General features: G+C 34.5%; 1 protein-coding gene across 5 annotated transcripts in view; it reads left to right on the top strand.

The window, feature by feature from the left end:
* The window catches only part of Erbb4 (erb-b2 receptor tyrosine kinase 4), a 1,018,041-nt gene that overhangs the window by 773,128 nt on the left and 228,336 nt on the right, over window positions 1–16,577 (top strand). For 2 of the 5 annotated variants that reach the window (XM_063237441.1, XM_063237439.1), the window contains exons 15-16: window positions 1,743–1,897; window positions 8,851–8,925. In XM_063237441.1, coding sequence (XP_063093511.1) covers window positions 1,743–1,897; window positions 8,851–8,925 — 230 coding nt within the window. Of the gene's footprint in view, window positions 1–1,742; window positions 1,898–8,684; window positions 8,730–8,850; window positions 8,926–16,577 lie in introns of all 5 variants that reach the window. The other 3 variants (XM_063237443.1, XM_063237440.1, XM_063237442.1) reach the window with 2 other exon arrangements.

Here is a 16,577-nt window from a genome sequence, read left to right as displayed (position 1 = left end):
GGGAAAAAAATAAAAAGACACCATTAGTGAACTCTTCAGGTACAGTAGGGATTAGGTTTCATGGGCTAATTTTCAATTTTTTTTCTTTTTAGCTCTGAACCTGACATCACAAGAGTAACATAGACAGCTGGGTGATTACACCTCAAGCAGTCTCAGGAATTTTTAGCCTCTTTTCTTTTTTATTATCTTTTTTTTCTTTACAACTATTTCTAATTGGCAACTTCAATTTTTTTCAATTTTAAAATAGGTTAAGTCTCGTTTTCCTGGTGCTGGGTTCTACCAGCTTCTAATTTCTGGCTGATCTGTGTTGGTATAGAAATCACTCCTAAGAACTGACCTGGTCTCCATGGTCCCTGCCTGTTAAGCAGTTCTGCATGTTATGCGAACAGTCAGCTCTCAAATGCAATGTTTTTAAACAGAAAACCTAATATACATGCTTCTCTAAGTTTTTATTGGGTCCTATTCATCTCAGTTGTTTTCAGTAGGAGCTGGTACAATTGGTGGACTTCCTATACACAGATGTGTGATGGGAGAACTGGGCAGGGGAAGAGGCTGGGGGGCTGGGAAGGGGAAAGTGTGCAGGGTTTCTATTGTTTTAAAATCTTGAGACAATGTGCTGTCGAATAAGAATTCTAGAAGATAATATTTAAAATAGGTGAATGCATAAAAATCTGAGCATTTCTTATGTAAAGTAGCATTTGGATAAAAATATTCTCTAGTTTCTTTAATCCAAGGATATATAACACATCATTTCTTGGGTGCTTACTATCTATTGCACCAGATACTAGCAATTTTTATTTTATTAAATTCCTAGATATTTAACATTAGTTTTTTAAGTATCATTCTTTTGGGGACATTAATATTGTTGTATCATTGCTTATTAACTATGCATATGAGAATGTTAATGTGTATTATAAACATAGTATATAAAGTGATTTAATTATATTTAAATTTGTCAGGCTCATATTTATATCATCTTTATCTTTGGATAAATTTCTCTGTTTACACTCACTATTCTCGAAGTTTTGACATTTGCTTATCAGAATATGCATTTATAGAATTCTCAGCAGTGTCCTATGGTTTACTAAAATTCATATAAATAGACATGATAAGACTTGGGCACTAGTACAAGCTGGTTTGAATTGAAAAATTACCTAGGAATTACTGTTATTTACCCAAACTCCCTAATTTCTTGTAATTCATCATGGTGAATTTTAAAATTTATCTTTCAATGAAAGCCTCTGTATAACCAACATATGAAATACAGTGTTGTACAATTTCCATTGTATCTATTTTTCATTAACTACTTAATAAGAGTATTTCCCATTCCCAGCGATGGTGATGAAGCTTCTCCCTTGGAAAAATGTGTTAATACCAAATACTGTTCTACTCTTCTATCTCCAGGAATGAATAGCAAGATGATACTGACCGCTTTTTGATGCAGTCACTGAACAATTGTGCCAGTCAAATTAATTCACACTAGAGGCATAATATGGAAATCAGTTGAGCCAGGAGCTGCTGATTTCTAAAAGGGAAATATTCCAAGAACATATTCCACACACATCCAAGGTTTCAAAACTGCTAATTTTACTACAGTAGATATCTCCACATTTTTATTACTGAAAGTGTTCTCCTTAGAGAAGGATTTCTTTGCCACCAACTAATGTCTTAGTAACACAATACATGAACTTTCAGAGGAAAGAAATTCCACTTTTTTCCCTCAATCTTTCTTCACATTTCAGGGGCCTGACAACTGCACAAAGTGTTCGCATTTTAAGGACGGCCCGAACTGTGTGGAAAAGTGTCCAGATGGCTTACAGGGGGCAAACAGCTTCATTTTCAAGTACGCGGACCAGGATCGGGAGTGCCATCCTTGCCACCCAAACTGCACCCAAGGGTAAGTGTCCTTGCTTGCATGAGCTCAGCCTTGCGTGTGTCGCTGGTTAGCAGGGGCACACATACCTCTTCCTCTCTGATATTTTCGCCTTAGTTCAAGATATTATTGCAAAACTCTATTCATCTTTATAGTTGATACATTGGTGTGAAGAGATTTAAGAGAATCAACGTTTCAGTTTCTGAAATATTTCTGTTTAACATTTAGCTATAAGCATTCTGTTGACTTCTTCTCAGAGTTAATGTCAAGTGTCCTGTGGATTCAGTATAGAAATTCTTCCAAACTTTACCACAGATTCAGGCAAGAAAGCAATCAAACTTTTGAGGTTTGTGTTTATTAAATATTTAATGTGTTTTCTGTTTCTTTTTTGTCACAGTCAGCTTAGAGTAAGGACATTTCTCTTTGATATATACTATGTTGCTTTACTTCAAAAAAATCTCAGGGCAGAATGATGACCAGGTATAGAAGGGTCTTAGTGATAAGTATTAATAAAATAATCCACTTTATAAATGTAATTTTTGCATGTTTTTCTCAAACATAGACTGTCTTTGACTGTGATAGGACCAAAGATTGGTGCATATTTTTCTGTCTTTCAAGTGAATGTGTTATACAATGTATATTAATTAGATTATCATACTGATGAGCTAATCCACAAGGAGAAGAAGCACAGAATTTATTTAAAAACACCATTACTTATTTAGCAAATTCCAAAAACCATTTCTTTAAAGATAACAGATTTACCTGAGCATAGTTTTTTTCTCCTTTCTCCAGGTTTCACCTATGCTATTCTCCTTCTGTACACACACACACACACACACACACACACACACTCCTGAGTGCACACTTGTTGAGAATCATCTTGAGTACTTCATAGCTGGCAAGGAGTAAGAGGGTCCATAAATAGATTTTCTGACAGATTCAGGAGTAGCTGTTAGAGGTTATTGAAGTTAAGCAAGCAAGATCATTTTCTGCCAAGAAAACATCAATTTGCAGAAGCTGCTACAATTTCCTACAGGTCAAGAAATCAGCTAATGTCACTCAGTGAAGGAGCAGAGCCTCAGAAGGTAAAGTAATATACCTCTGTGCAAATTCAAATCACCTTCCAACAGAGCAGCTACCTGCCAGCTCTTAGGTTTATACATGAACACATAGGTTGAGGAGGACAAATAGTCACACAGACACTTTGCTTCAAGGAAACTAGAATTCATAAACTTCTCTCCTTGTGAGTTTTTGGCATACTTGAGCTGAAACTGTTTCATGGAGAAAAAACAAAACAAACAAACAAACAAACAAAAAAAAACTAGTACTGCTTGGACCAGAAGAAGGAGTCAGCAACAGAAAGAAAAGTTTTCCTGCTGAAATCATCCACGAGAGGGTTTTATCGTTTTGCAACTAAAATTAAACCAGTAAATTATTCAATATAATGTTGATGTCAACAGCTGTTGCCATTCAAAATGAGACCTTTTGCTGTTTTTGCAAATCTAATTACAAGGAAGCCATCAGGGAAATGAAAGTGAGATGGCACAGCCGTAGTCTGGGAGGGCGGCTGGCGTGTCTGCCCTTCTAAATCATGATTATATAATAAAGAAAACATACACAGTGAAGGACAGAGACGTAGGGAGCAATGGAGAGGGATCAAATTACCATAGTAACAAAATTTGGTCCTCAGGCAAAAGGGAAGATGGAGGTTTAGCAGGGAACAGTTCTCTCCAGATCACACGGAAACTCCAAATAAATAGCAAGAAGATGCTGCTAGCAACGTGATTGAGAAATCACGGTGAGGGAGAATTCAGATATTATACTCCCACATTTGAATTTTGCACTCCCCAAGGTTGCATATTGAATTGCCCAGTGTTTTCCAAGGAGATGTATTGGCTAAGGACTGACTTAGTTTTGAGGACTTTTGATAGTTTCACTGAGCCTCCCACTGTCCTTTCGTTTTGTTTTGTTTTGCTTTTTTGTTTGTTTTTCAAATAACCTCCATAGTTTTCAGGTTTTTTTCACTTCATAAAAATGCTTTGCTTCTAGCCCCGTGTTAGAATATGGAATTCCCCAAGAGTGAAAACTGTTTTCTATTTGTCTTTGCACCATATTGCTGCAGAGTAGACCTGCTTTGAGATTTTATTTGTACCTTCTGTTCGGTGAGCGTGCAGAAATATGATCTTTCCATGCAAGTCACAGGAGCTTTGGGGCTGATGGACTGAGGGACTGTTTTTATTCTTAGGCACTTCCAATAACCGAGCGTCACTAAGAGTGAGCTCACCAGGCCAGCTCCACTTGGGAAAGCGGCTTTTCTTTTATATGCCAATATTATGTCAGATAATCAGAGAACCAAGTTAATGGAAATAGTCCTTCAATTACACTTTTTAGAAGTAGAGCCTTTACTTTGAATACTGTATAATGATTTTTCCGAAAATAAAATTATCCACATAATACCTTAAAAGCACTCTTACTACCCTAAAAGTGCATTAACTATATTGGTTCTAATAAGTTCTTCAGATACTTTTTAAATAGACTATTCATTTTGTCTCTATCAGGAGATTCTTAACAGTATCCCTTGAGGGGGAAAAAAAGTAACATTTTTTCTTCTTGCTATCTCAGGAGGACATATTTTTACTGCATTTTTTATTTCATTAATTCTTTAACTTTGTTACACTGGATACTTATTCTGCATCAGAAAGTGACAGTCACCTTAGAAATGCACAAGTCAGAACTTTTGCCCACTAGGAGCTCACAATCCAGGGAACTTTTGCTTTTCAATTTATATCTATTACAGAGCAAAACCTCCCATACTATATTTTGAAGCTCTGAGCAAGAATTAAAAATTTAGGAATGATGTCCATATTTGTATATAGCAATATTTGAATTTTAAAAGACCTTGTAAACTCAATTTGTTATGTAATCAAGTAGAAGTGAAAGCCAAGATTATAATTTTTTAATGACATCACTTAGAGTCATTACTTACTGCTTTAATGTTAATTTCATTTTGATTTTATTTCAAGCCAAATATGCTTGTTAAACATACATGGTTATGTGCATTTTGCAGGGCACTTTAAAAATCTCAAATTTTTAAATGGCGTGTCTTCCTCATTAGAATGATAATTTCACATAAGTTTTAACCTTTATGAATAGTTTTTTTTTTTACTTTTTAAATTTATATAATGAAAATGTATTCATTGATGGATAAAGGAAAATAAATACTGCTTATTGAATTAAGTCTATAACCTTTAAATTGAAAACAAATTAACTTTATATTTATTTAAAAATTTGAAGATATCCCCCAGACATCTAAACTGTGTGTGTTATGGTATATAATTATATAAAGGTTCTTGTGTTTCATAAAGTACATGAAAACATCGCTCAATATTCAGAGTTCCAGTATTCTTTAAAAGTATGTAAGACATACTTTTTTTTCCTGACCTTTCTGTAAATATTCTACTTTGGAACACTGATTTATTTTTGAGTTTTTTTTTTTTTAATTCTATATCCTATTTCAGTCCCTTGAGCGATTTGGGGTCTTCAAAAGTTTAATGTCTTTTGGTCTTACTGAAATAATATGTTATCTGTGATGATTAGTGCCTTAGTTAGAGAAAGTGTGAAAAGCTGAAACACGCTATGCCCCATTAAAATACACAGTTCTTTATGCTCTGAAAGGGTGTTTTGCTTCTGTGGTATCCTCACTTTCCTTGGTCTTCAGTGTGTTTCTTTCATCTTCTGTTACAAATATGTTTACATCCCTAATAGTCTACACTTCTCCTCAACCACCTGTTTTAAAACCACATCCTCCTCCCTCAGGCCCCGTCCCCGTTTCCTTTTTCAGCTGTTGTCTTTCAATTCGTTTTTCAATGTAAAACAACCCAAGTCCTAGAGACCTTGACAATGACAAATGAAACTCTAGTCTTTTTATTTTACTAGATTCCTCTGAACTTTATGCAAATAACCACCTTTTCTTTCTTGAAGTTCGTTTTGGATTTGGTTTAAAGTACAGTGTATACAATTCATGTTAATTGTTTTTCCCCATTTTATGATCACAAAATTGTATCTTATGTCAAAGGCTATTGGAGTTTGTTTTTAATTCAAATCTTTGGTTTCTGCTTTTCTCCTTGTATGTATGTTCCTTCATCCATCTATCCATGTATGTCATTTCAACTTTATCCTATGCACTGTTTCAAAGTGGATCATAATATTTTTATCTTCTTTCCCGTTATAGCCCCAGAACCACCCTTCCACCTGCTGAGGAACATTTCTGTGTAATTTATGTAACACTGAATGATGATGCAAAACTCAAAGCCCCCAAATCTCCTCTTTATCACGGAAGACTCATGATCCTCCTCTCAGATTTTTTACTACTGATACCGTTTTTAAAGTCAGAAATCTAAAGCATCCTTACGATTTTTATCTTTTTATTTCCATTATCAATCAGCTATAAACCTCACTGTTTCCTGTCTGTATCTTTAAAAGCATTTCTTGAATTTGTGCCTTGGATGGCATCCCTGATGCCACTCCACTGGTTCAGTCCACGACCTCTTACTTGTGCTGAGATACTCTTCATGCCAAAGCTGTCAGCTTGGCTTCCCCCTGCCTAACATCCACGTGGCGAAGAGATCTACTTACCATTCCAATGTGGTAGTTTGTGACTTCTTTAAAACCATACAGTAGTTTTCCTTTAAGCTTTTTAATAACTACGTAATCCCTGCAAACTGACTCCTGTCTAACCTTCAATCTTATTTTTTCTGTTGTCTCAAATTTTGCCCTGCACCTGTCTAGAACTGCTTCCGATTGTTCAAACACACTGTGAATTTCTGTAGATCCCTGATTTTGCTTGTGCTGTTCATTACCTGCTGGGACCACTATGTTACCAATTCTGTCTCACCACCCCAAACATCAGCTTTCTGACACCCCCAGAAAGAGGAAGATGACTGAAAGAGAAAGAGGAAGTGGGCGGATTCTTTATTCCCCTAAAGCACTTTTTTCTTGTGCCTTATACACTTACCACATTATAAACACACATAGACTTATGCATCTGTCTCCTTCATATTATGAGCACAGTGAAACTGGGGAAAATATCAATGTGTCTGTCTTTTCCCTGCATCTCCTAGAAGAATAGGATAATTTTAATAAGCCTGTAACATGGCTATTTTTTTAAGTGGGTGAAGAGCATTTATTATTCATTTTGCTTCCAGTTGAATTTCATGATTATCTTTTTTTTGTTGTTTTTCATAGGTTATTCTAAATGTTGCAAATTAACCATACCTTTTCAGATTCTCACTTAGAAATATGCAAAACTGTCTTCGAAAGTGTGAAGAACTAATAGAAAAACATAATGTTCTTCAGAATAGAATAGGAAAAAGTCAGATAAAACAATTGGGAAACTTTTCAGTAGTTGATTTTTCATTTTTACAAAGCTTTTGTTTATGTGTGTGGTATCGATTCAGTGGGAGGTACTGCACTTATTTCCTGTTTGCTTGTTTTTAAAGACCTTTGTTGCAGATGTATTTCTGTAAGTTGAAATTTACTACTCAAAAAAAAAAAATCCTCCAAACAAAAACACAAGCAAACCAATTCTCCAGCTAGTAGGAATGTTACATAGATATTATTGAAGCGAGTATAGTGACGTAATTGTTATTTTAGGTAAGTATATTAGTTTGCTAGTGTCTGGAGTCAGTTAATGATATAAAGTGTGGACTAGCTTTTTACATAGGCACATTTTTATATCATTATATTTATGATTAATTCAACTTATTTTTCAATTTTGAAAACTAAGTGTTTGGAAATCCATGTCTACAATATACCATAGTCAGGTTCTATATAACATAGCTGAATAAGCTGTGTAGGAAAAATCTGAATAATTTCCTATAACTATTTAATTTGGATGGAAAAGGGAGAAATAAAAATAATTCTAGAAGTTTAGAAGATAGAAAAATAGTATATCTGTAACAGCTTAAAATGAAATTCTAGAGACCACATATTAGAATTATATGTACTTATATAAATTCACTTAAATGTTTATCTCAGTAGATTACCTACATTTAGTTACCTACATTTCTGTTTATCCATTTACTGTTTTTATTTATTTATTATTGTTTGAACTAAATGTAATAGCAGCTTAAAAATCTGTTTTTGCTTTTCATGTTGAGATACTGCTATTTTAAGAGACCATCAACATAAACTGTCATATGATAAAATCAGTAATTTGCTGTGTAAATAAATTCATGTTTAAATACAAATGTTTTAAAGAAGTCATAATGAAAGATTAAAATGACTTGCTTATGTAAAGTATTCATGGTAATAGCATTAAAGCACTTTAACTCATTTTCTACCCAAGGCAACCTTTAATAACCGTTAACCATCAGGTTATTATATCATATGGAATTGTTCATGTTTTCTTTTTAATTGATTTTGGTCTTTACAGGCTTTTAGAGGAAATCATGTGTGTGAAAACCATTGCAGTCATTGAACTATCAAGTTATTCGTCAAATGTATAATCATGAAAGATGTAAATGAATTGAAATTCAATGAAATGACCTCTGTTGGGATGTCAGCGACAAAACCTGTGCAGAATTTCCATTACCATGGACATGTTCCTAGGCATTCCATGTGGGTGGTAATTGCTATTCATTTCTGTTGTATTTATCAAGCAGTGATCTTCTCCCTGGCTTTAAATTCATGGTGTCCAAAGTCTCTGGTAATGGAAATTAAGAATTTAACAAGGCATTATTTATTGCACTGATTCTTTTCAGAGCTAATTTTTCTTTCCATGCATTTTTTAAAAAATCTGCATCTTCTGCAGGTGCATAGGCTCAAGTATTGAAGACTGCATTGGCCTGATGGATAGGTACTTGGTGTGCTTGCTTTCCGTATCCTTCCTCCGAGACTCCATGTGTGAGCACTGGTGCATGTGTGTGCATGGCACAGTGGATGCGGAATGATGTTTTCTGTTCTGTAATTGCCTGCAGGTGTAACGGTCCCACTATTCATGACTGCATTTACTACCCATGGACGGGCCATTCCACTTTACCACAGCACGCTAGGTAACATCTATCATGTTTCCATTTGACCACTCAAGTCCCTTCCCACCTGTCGTGGACAAAAGATACTAACCAGCTGAATCGAAGTTACAGTAAATTAGAGAGTTACGACAGACACGAAAACACTTGGCTTCTTAAGCCACCAGTGTTAACTGTTGTTCCTCATTCATTACGATTTCAGAGTTCTAATTACTACTGCCATTTATTGTTTAACTTAGTACAATTTGAACATTTCAAATCATGAATCTAGAACATTATAGAATATTTTCAGTCTTAATTCTCTACATGGTAAAAAAAAAGTATTTTAAGGAAAAAATTTGCAAATTGGTCTATGTTTATATTTCTTAAATAATTTGAATTCAATTCTGATTTTACATTATTTTGATGTGATTAATATATTCTCCAAGTAGGAGAATTACTGTAAAATAAAGGTTATTCTAAGAAAGGTAAGAAAATATTCTCTGCAGGTAAAAGTATAGCTTGGAATTATAAATAAGAACAAAATATGTTTTTATGTTAAAAGAAAACCTATACATGAATATTTAATCATAATCACCAAAAACTGGAATATACTTAGATGTTCTTAAATTTTGGCATGTCCATGCATGGTAACACCATTGAGTAATAAAGGAATTAACTTCTGCTGTGCATAACATGGATGGATCTCAATACATTATGCAAATTACAGGAAGCCAGCTTGTAAAGAATACATATTATATGACTCCATTTGCATGGGATTCTGGGAAAGACAAAGCCGTGGGATGGAATACCAATCCCTTTTACCAGAATCTGACATTTGGGAGATGAGGTTGATTAGAGAAGTGAGAAGGGATTTAGAAGAGTAATGGAATATTCTGTGTCTCCATCATGATCATGGTGCCCAAATATAAGGTCTTGTGAAAAACTATAAAACATTATATTTCACTATGTATAAATTACATAAAGTTTGAATTTAACTATCTATAAAGTTCTTCAATAAGCCTGACTTTTAAAACATCTTTTCAAACATTTCCTAAGTAGGAAAACAATAACTTTGTAATGACATATGGAAATATTATTAATGTTATCAGACAAATTAATTGTATCTTTTTGAGATGAAGTAATGAGAAAACACAATTAGCAGATGAGAATTTTGAATAGAGCAAGGCCTTTGAATACAAACTTCTATATTGAAAAATGACATTAAAATGCACAAAACTAGTACCAAGTACAGTGAATTTCCTTAGAATGAAACATCTGTATAACCATCAGCCAGATCAAAAGTCAAAAGGGCAATAGATTCCCAGAAGTTCCTTGATACCTTGAAGGGGTGGGGCTGTAACGACTGTCCTGAATTCTAACACTTTTTTCACTTTGTATAAATTCAGTCATATAGTATAAATCTATACATCTGGCTTCTTTTGCTAAATATTATATTCATGAGATTCATCTGTGTTACTGAATTTAGATGTAGTATTTGTTTTACATTCACTTCTATTGCTTTTAAATATTTTTTAAATTGTGAACTAATGAATGTTACCTTACTAAATTGTTTTCAACAATGAAAATAGAGACCTTAAATTCCTCAAATTAAATACGTACTAGTGTGAATTATTCAAACAACAGTGGCACTTTGACATGGGGGCACAATCAACACTAGTGGTGAGCAAGGTGAATTTTTGAAAATCAAAGAGGGAGAGTAGTACCAACAGAAAAGGAGAGGGAGAGAAGAGAACAGAAGTCTCATTTATCTTGGATTTTTCTTAAATTCATAAAAATTGCTTTCTTCTTTGAGTCATTGTTTGCATCGCTTTGAAGGATGTTTTCATGTCGGTTTTGATGATCTTTGTTGTTATCTCAGTTGATTAGCAAGAAAGATTATAGAATGCAGTGAAATGTGCAGTCTTTGGAATCATGATTTCTAGTTCAGAGTCAAGCTCTACCATTTCAGGTAGATGGAGGGTGAGTGCCCTAAATTATCTGTGCCTCCCTTTGGGGTGTGGTATACATTTTAGTCACTTTTCTCATTGCTGATACAAAATACCTAACATGTAAAGCTAAATGGGGCAAAGGCTTATTTAGTTCACAGTCTGTAGAGAATTCAGTCCATAATTGGTTGGCTCCAAGGCAGGGTGGCACATGGCAGATGGGCATTGCAGAGAAACGGCTCATGGACCCTAGAATGCAGCAAAGCAACCAAGGGACAACCACAGCTCCCTCTATCTCTTATACTTTACCAGGCTTAGGGAGGGTACCGCTCACACCCTGAATCCTAAAGCCCTTGATTCTAGCATTGCACCATGAATCAACCTCAGTGTCACACATCCTAAATCCAGCTACCTCTGTAAAAGTGCCACCTGTGGCTGCACGAGCTTTGGAGAAACATCTGGATATGATTTATAACAGTGCAGAAGGATACTATTAATACCCTGTAATTCTTAAATTGGTTTGAAATATTGAATGTATCCTTAAAGTAGTGTCTTGCTCATAGAAATCACTCAATAAATGTTATCATATTAGTTTTCTATGTATGAGGGAGTCTCAGCCCTTGCAAATGAGAGAACGTCTTCCTGGCGCTGGAGGGAGGTTTCTCAAGATTGCCCAGAGAGCTTTGATGTGTTTCTCTATCCTTCTGATGGACTTTGTGAGGGAAAGGGAGTAATTTTCTCTCTTTTCCTTGAGAATCATAAAGCTGGCCACTGAAGTATGTCATTAATTTCTGAAAATTAAATAAAAGTGGCGTTAGAGTTCATTGTCTTACTAGATGCCCAGGTTCTGTAATCTCAGACTCACAGAGCCAGTTCTGATGAGCCCTGTTATCATTGATATCCACGGCCAGTAGTAGTGTACACAGTATAGCCCAAAGTTCCTAAGAAGATAACTTGTAACCAATTGTACAGGTAAATTATCAGGGCTCTTGAATGTGGAAGCATGGGTTCAGATATTGGTTCTGCTGTGCGTCTCATCTGTAAATTGAAGATAATGATGGCAAATGTTTTAAATGGGATTTTGTGACTGGGGATATAGTTTAGCAACACAGCACCCACCTGGAAGTGCAAGGTCTTGAGTTTGTTTCTGCTGGAAAAAAAAAAAAGAAAGAAAGAAAGAAAGAAAGAAGAAAAAGAAAAAAAGGTTCACTTAAGGGATTTTTATACCTCCTAAGATTGGGGTGAGAATTAAATAAGATAAGCAGCAAGCATTGTCTTGTAACTTATGTTCTCTAGTGGTAAAGTGAAATACTGACATAATCTCTTTTAAACATTTCACAAAATTTTATCCTATTAGTATTTTATACACCAGTAGGGCATTAAGCTAGTAGATTAATGATGACACAAAACATTCCAAATTTTCTCAGATTTTAATCCCTTGAATTTTGTGCCCAACTTCTCTGTGCAGTATTTTGGAAAAAGTAAATAACTGATGGCTAATAGTTTCTTTTAGAAAGCGCCAGATATCTTTAATACCTGTTTGAATTGAAGGCATCTGTTCTTCAGTTGTACTCACTTGGGAGGATTAATTGACTTGTCAGGAACTGTTTCTTAAGGTAGTTAGGAACTTACATGAAGGATTTTAGCCTGAGTGCTTTGGAAAAGTCTTTGCCACCATAAAGGGTCTTTTGACACTAATTCCGTGAAAAAAGGAGCATGGCAAGTAGCTGTGTTCACATCGTTAAGGTTTCAATACTTGCCTCTTCTGTGATGAGAACACACTGCACTGGAAGTAGGGGACTAATCTAATGAGATTGCAAGTTATTTTCTAGTTTTAAGCCTCATGATAGTTGCTTTTTTAAAAATTTTATGTCGATTAAAGCATATATTCCATTGACAAAAAAATTGGAAATAATTATTCAAAGTTTCATAAACCATACCTTAACTTGGAGGTTATCCAAATGCCTAGTTTTCTTTTTGTCTTAAAAAATTGCCCTGAGCATATCACTGTGTCTCTTTTGAAATACTTGGAGTTCATAGTCCCTAATGCCCCATTGTGCTGTATTCTCTTTCCTAAACCAGCAGAAAAAAAGACTGAAGACTTAAACGAAAACAGGTGAAATGTTTCCAATCTTGATCGACTTTCATTTTCTAAGCAGTGTTATTCCTTCCCAAGCCTGCAATTTGTGAATTGGTTTTCCACACTCCATTTACCTTACAGGCTGCTGCTGGAAATTATTCCAGGTAGACAGACTGGAGTGGTTTTTGTTTCTTTTTAGTCTCCTAGTATATACTACTTACAATGAAAATACTACATGGTATTTTAGAAGCATTCCCTACTTTTCTGATCAGAATTCAAAGGCTTAAAAATAGTATTTACTTTCACAAACCTTTCCCCACCAATACTTCTCTACTTTTGATAGTTTCCGTAAGAATCTCACAAAGAAATAAATAGGTTTATAGCCATGATTACTTTTTTCTCACACCCATTCCACTTTGCACATATAGATTCTGGTAGAGCAGCATATTAAATTCTGTTTTGTTTTGGATTCTTTGTCAAGTAAATGACCAAAACTTTGTAAAATTCTGGTCTCTTATTCCAGAAGGTGCTACATGCATTAATCTCAATAAACGAAGTTCTGTTGCTGAAGCATTTGTGCACTAACTTAGCAATACAAAGTGTAGACTAAGTGTTGTTTTTTTTTTAATTTGTGAGAGGAATTATTAAAATAATTAGATATCTGCTCATGTATTTTTGTCTGGCTCCTTGCTCTAATTCAGTGATTCTAAGGGTTTTACACTATGAAATAAAGTAGTTACAATACTTTAGCTTTAAATTTAACTCTCTGTATCTCACATGGGAAGATGGTTGAAACATATGAAACTTTGTCACATTTTAAGGGCTGTGCTGCCTTTTTAGGGAATGGTCAGTGTTACCTAAGAGTCACATAACAGTTATTTTTATCGGTATGAGCCATGAGCGGGACAGGAGAGACATGCAATATTCTTTTCGCCACTTTCACAAATGGCACAAGTTTTTCTTTGTGTGTTTTCTTGTTTGTTTTTGCCCTCAAAGAACTTAGTTCATGACTCACTTCCAAATCAAAAGGTCGAAATCGCCCATGAATTGTTACCTTAGATGAGTGGCAGGTGTGTTATGATCCCTACGTTCAATAAATAAAAGTGCATGGCCTTTTTATTATGAGTCTATCCGCAGCCCATCACATTCTGTATATTAAATTTACTTTTGAATTAAAGAAAGTTTGAGAGGTGAATTCTTTTCCAGATTCTTTCCCAGAACATATAAAATATCAGAATTACTGAGGAATTTTAAGGTAATAATAAAGTGTCACAGTTCAGTGTTTTAATTATTTTGCATAGCATTCAAGTTGCTTCGTTAAAATATTTCATTCCAACAATATTTGGAGAGCTTTTACATTGATAGTGTAATAATCATACCTTTTCATTAAAGCTTTTTTGATATCCTAGAAATTTTAATGTTATATGCAAACATACTGGTTCTAAATATGTGACCAGTATAGCCTTTAATTATAACTGAAAGCTAAATGAGGTTTTTGATATCATTCACTTTAGTACTAAAACAAAGTCAAAAAATAATCTTTATTAAACTGGCAAGATGTTGATTATACTTACTAAGGATCAAAGCAGAATAATTCAGTCAGTTGAAGGAACCATTGTGGGTATCTTTCACCCTTTCCTATGAATGTGTTTCCGTGGTATGGAAGTTATAACATTTTGTAATTATTGATTTCTAATTTGGAAATATGTTAGGGCTTCCTGTAGCCCACTAGCTCAAAATGATCTTTAACTTTACTGAAATTAATTATGGACAACCTGATGTTTGTTACTAAAGTTAAAAGCAAACAGCAAGTAGTAGATATTCGTAAAGCCTCGATTCTTTTCTTCAGACAAATATTTCTAGTTTTAAAAGTACCTAGAGAATTACAAAGTATATATTATACCAAGATTTCACTGTTGGCATTCTTTTCTTATAAAGTGTAATTGAGAGGTTTCATGATATCTTCAGCATTACTGATGATTTTTATTTGGGATATTTAGTGTATTGGAAATGCTAATTGCTATTTTGTAACATTTAATTTCTAACAACTCCTTTCTAAGTAGGGTACATGTAAATTATCAATGAGTAAAAATATAAAGTCTTTGGAAACATGTAAATGTGATGTTTTAATAGTATAGAAAAAAGTAGAAAAAACAGCAGATGGGACAATATAACTAAGATAATTCCTAATCAGGAGAAATTACCCATGCTTTCCAAAAGGACTAAGAAAGAGACATATTGAACAAGTGACATAAGTAGAGGATATATATGTAAAAAAATGGAATCAATAAATCACCCTAGCAGCCTTCTAAGATGGGACACAGCAGTTATCAATAAAATATTAAGGCAGCCAAAGCAACACCTCATTCTGTCATTTATTAGCTGAATGACGCCAAATAAGTATCTTATAAAAGAAATTTATTACTGTATGTAGCATATGTCTTTAATCTTATCCTCATGTTCAGTTATTAAAAGCATATTTAGTGTATGTGTGAAGTGATTTCAGTTCTATTAGGGAAAAATAATAATTGTATAACAGCGAATTATTAAAGTAAATGGGACCAGTGTAAAGATACGTAAATTCACATCTCTGTGATCATAGTTTGGCCCACAATCCTAGGTTGAAAATCTCAGCGTCACAGACCTGGGTTTTATACCATTTGATGACTAACATAATAATGACTAAAAACTTAAAATTGTGATTAGGTAAAGGAACTAATTGGTTTCTATGTCAGATTTCTATTCCTGTGTAAGCAACCATAAACTTGGTAGCTTAAATAAAAGCTTGTATTTCTATAGATCAAAATAATGCTGTGGTGTGGCCAGTATCTCTCCTCTGAGTGTTACTAGGCTAAACTCCAGTCTGAAAATCTGCCTGGACTGTTCTGTTCCAAGTGCATTCAGATTATTGGCAGACTCAGGTTCCTTGAAGTTGTATGACTGATGTTCTCATTGCATTGTTGTTTCTTGTTGAGGACCATGCTGAGTTTTGTGATCATATACATTGCTTTTCATGAACTCCTTTCTGTCTTCAAGCCAGGAATAATGCAAGAGGCACTTTTCTTTCTTTGAATTGTTTTTTCCTTTGACTTCTCAAACTACATTTGGAAGTTCATGGAATTTCCAGGCTCACACAAATTATCTCCCTTTTTCAGTGATTTGAGACATCAGTGACATCAAAACCTAGATGAGTATTTCATTGAGTAGATGAAATGAAATATAGGTATGCGCCAGCGTCTATAATCCAGGGAGCCATTCACTACTTCTGCCCACCACATCTACCTACTGTGGTGACCTAAGCAGGTAACATATCCAATGGTGCCCTTTAAAGTTTTTTTCTTGCCCTATAAAAATATTATTTTCTGTCTTGGACATCTCTGTCATATAAGGACTCCTTTGTGACTAAGAGATTAACTGGTCATAACATCTTCAGATAATTTTTTGTGTTCACTCCCCTTCCCACAAAAAAAAAAAAAAAAACCCTCAAAGCAAGCATTATGATATTGTCTTAGAACTACAACTATGTTTTTCTTTGTGCCTGAATATTATGTACTAAAACTCCAGTGTTCATGTTGGATCCAGAGGCTCAGTGCTGCTTTAGTGAGCACTGCTTCACAACTGCGATTCTGCCTAAAGCACCCCCAGGTTGGCATCGCTTTCTAGTCTTC

Source organism: Cavia porcellus, unplaced genomic scaffold (genome assembly GCF_034190915.1).
Source record: "Cavia porcellus strain 051 isolate PalLab524CR breed Dunkin Hartley unplaced genomic scaffold, mCavPor4.1 scaffold_26, whole genome shotgun sequence".
Classification (NCBI taxonomy): Eukaryota; Metazoa; Chordata; class Mammalia; order Rodentia; family Caviidae; genus Cavia; species Cavia porcellus.
Note: the sequence above shows the minus strand (reverse complement) of the source record. Positions and strands in the feature narration are given on the sequence as shown.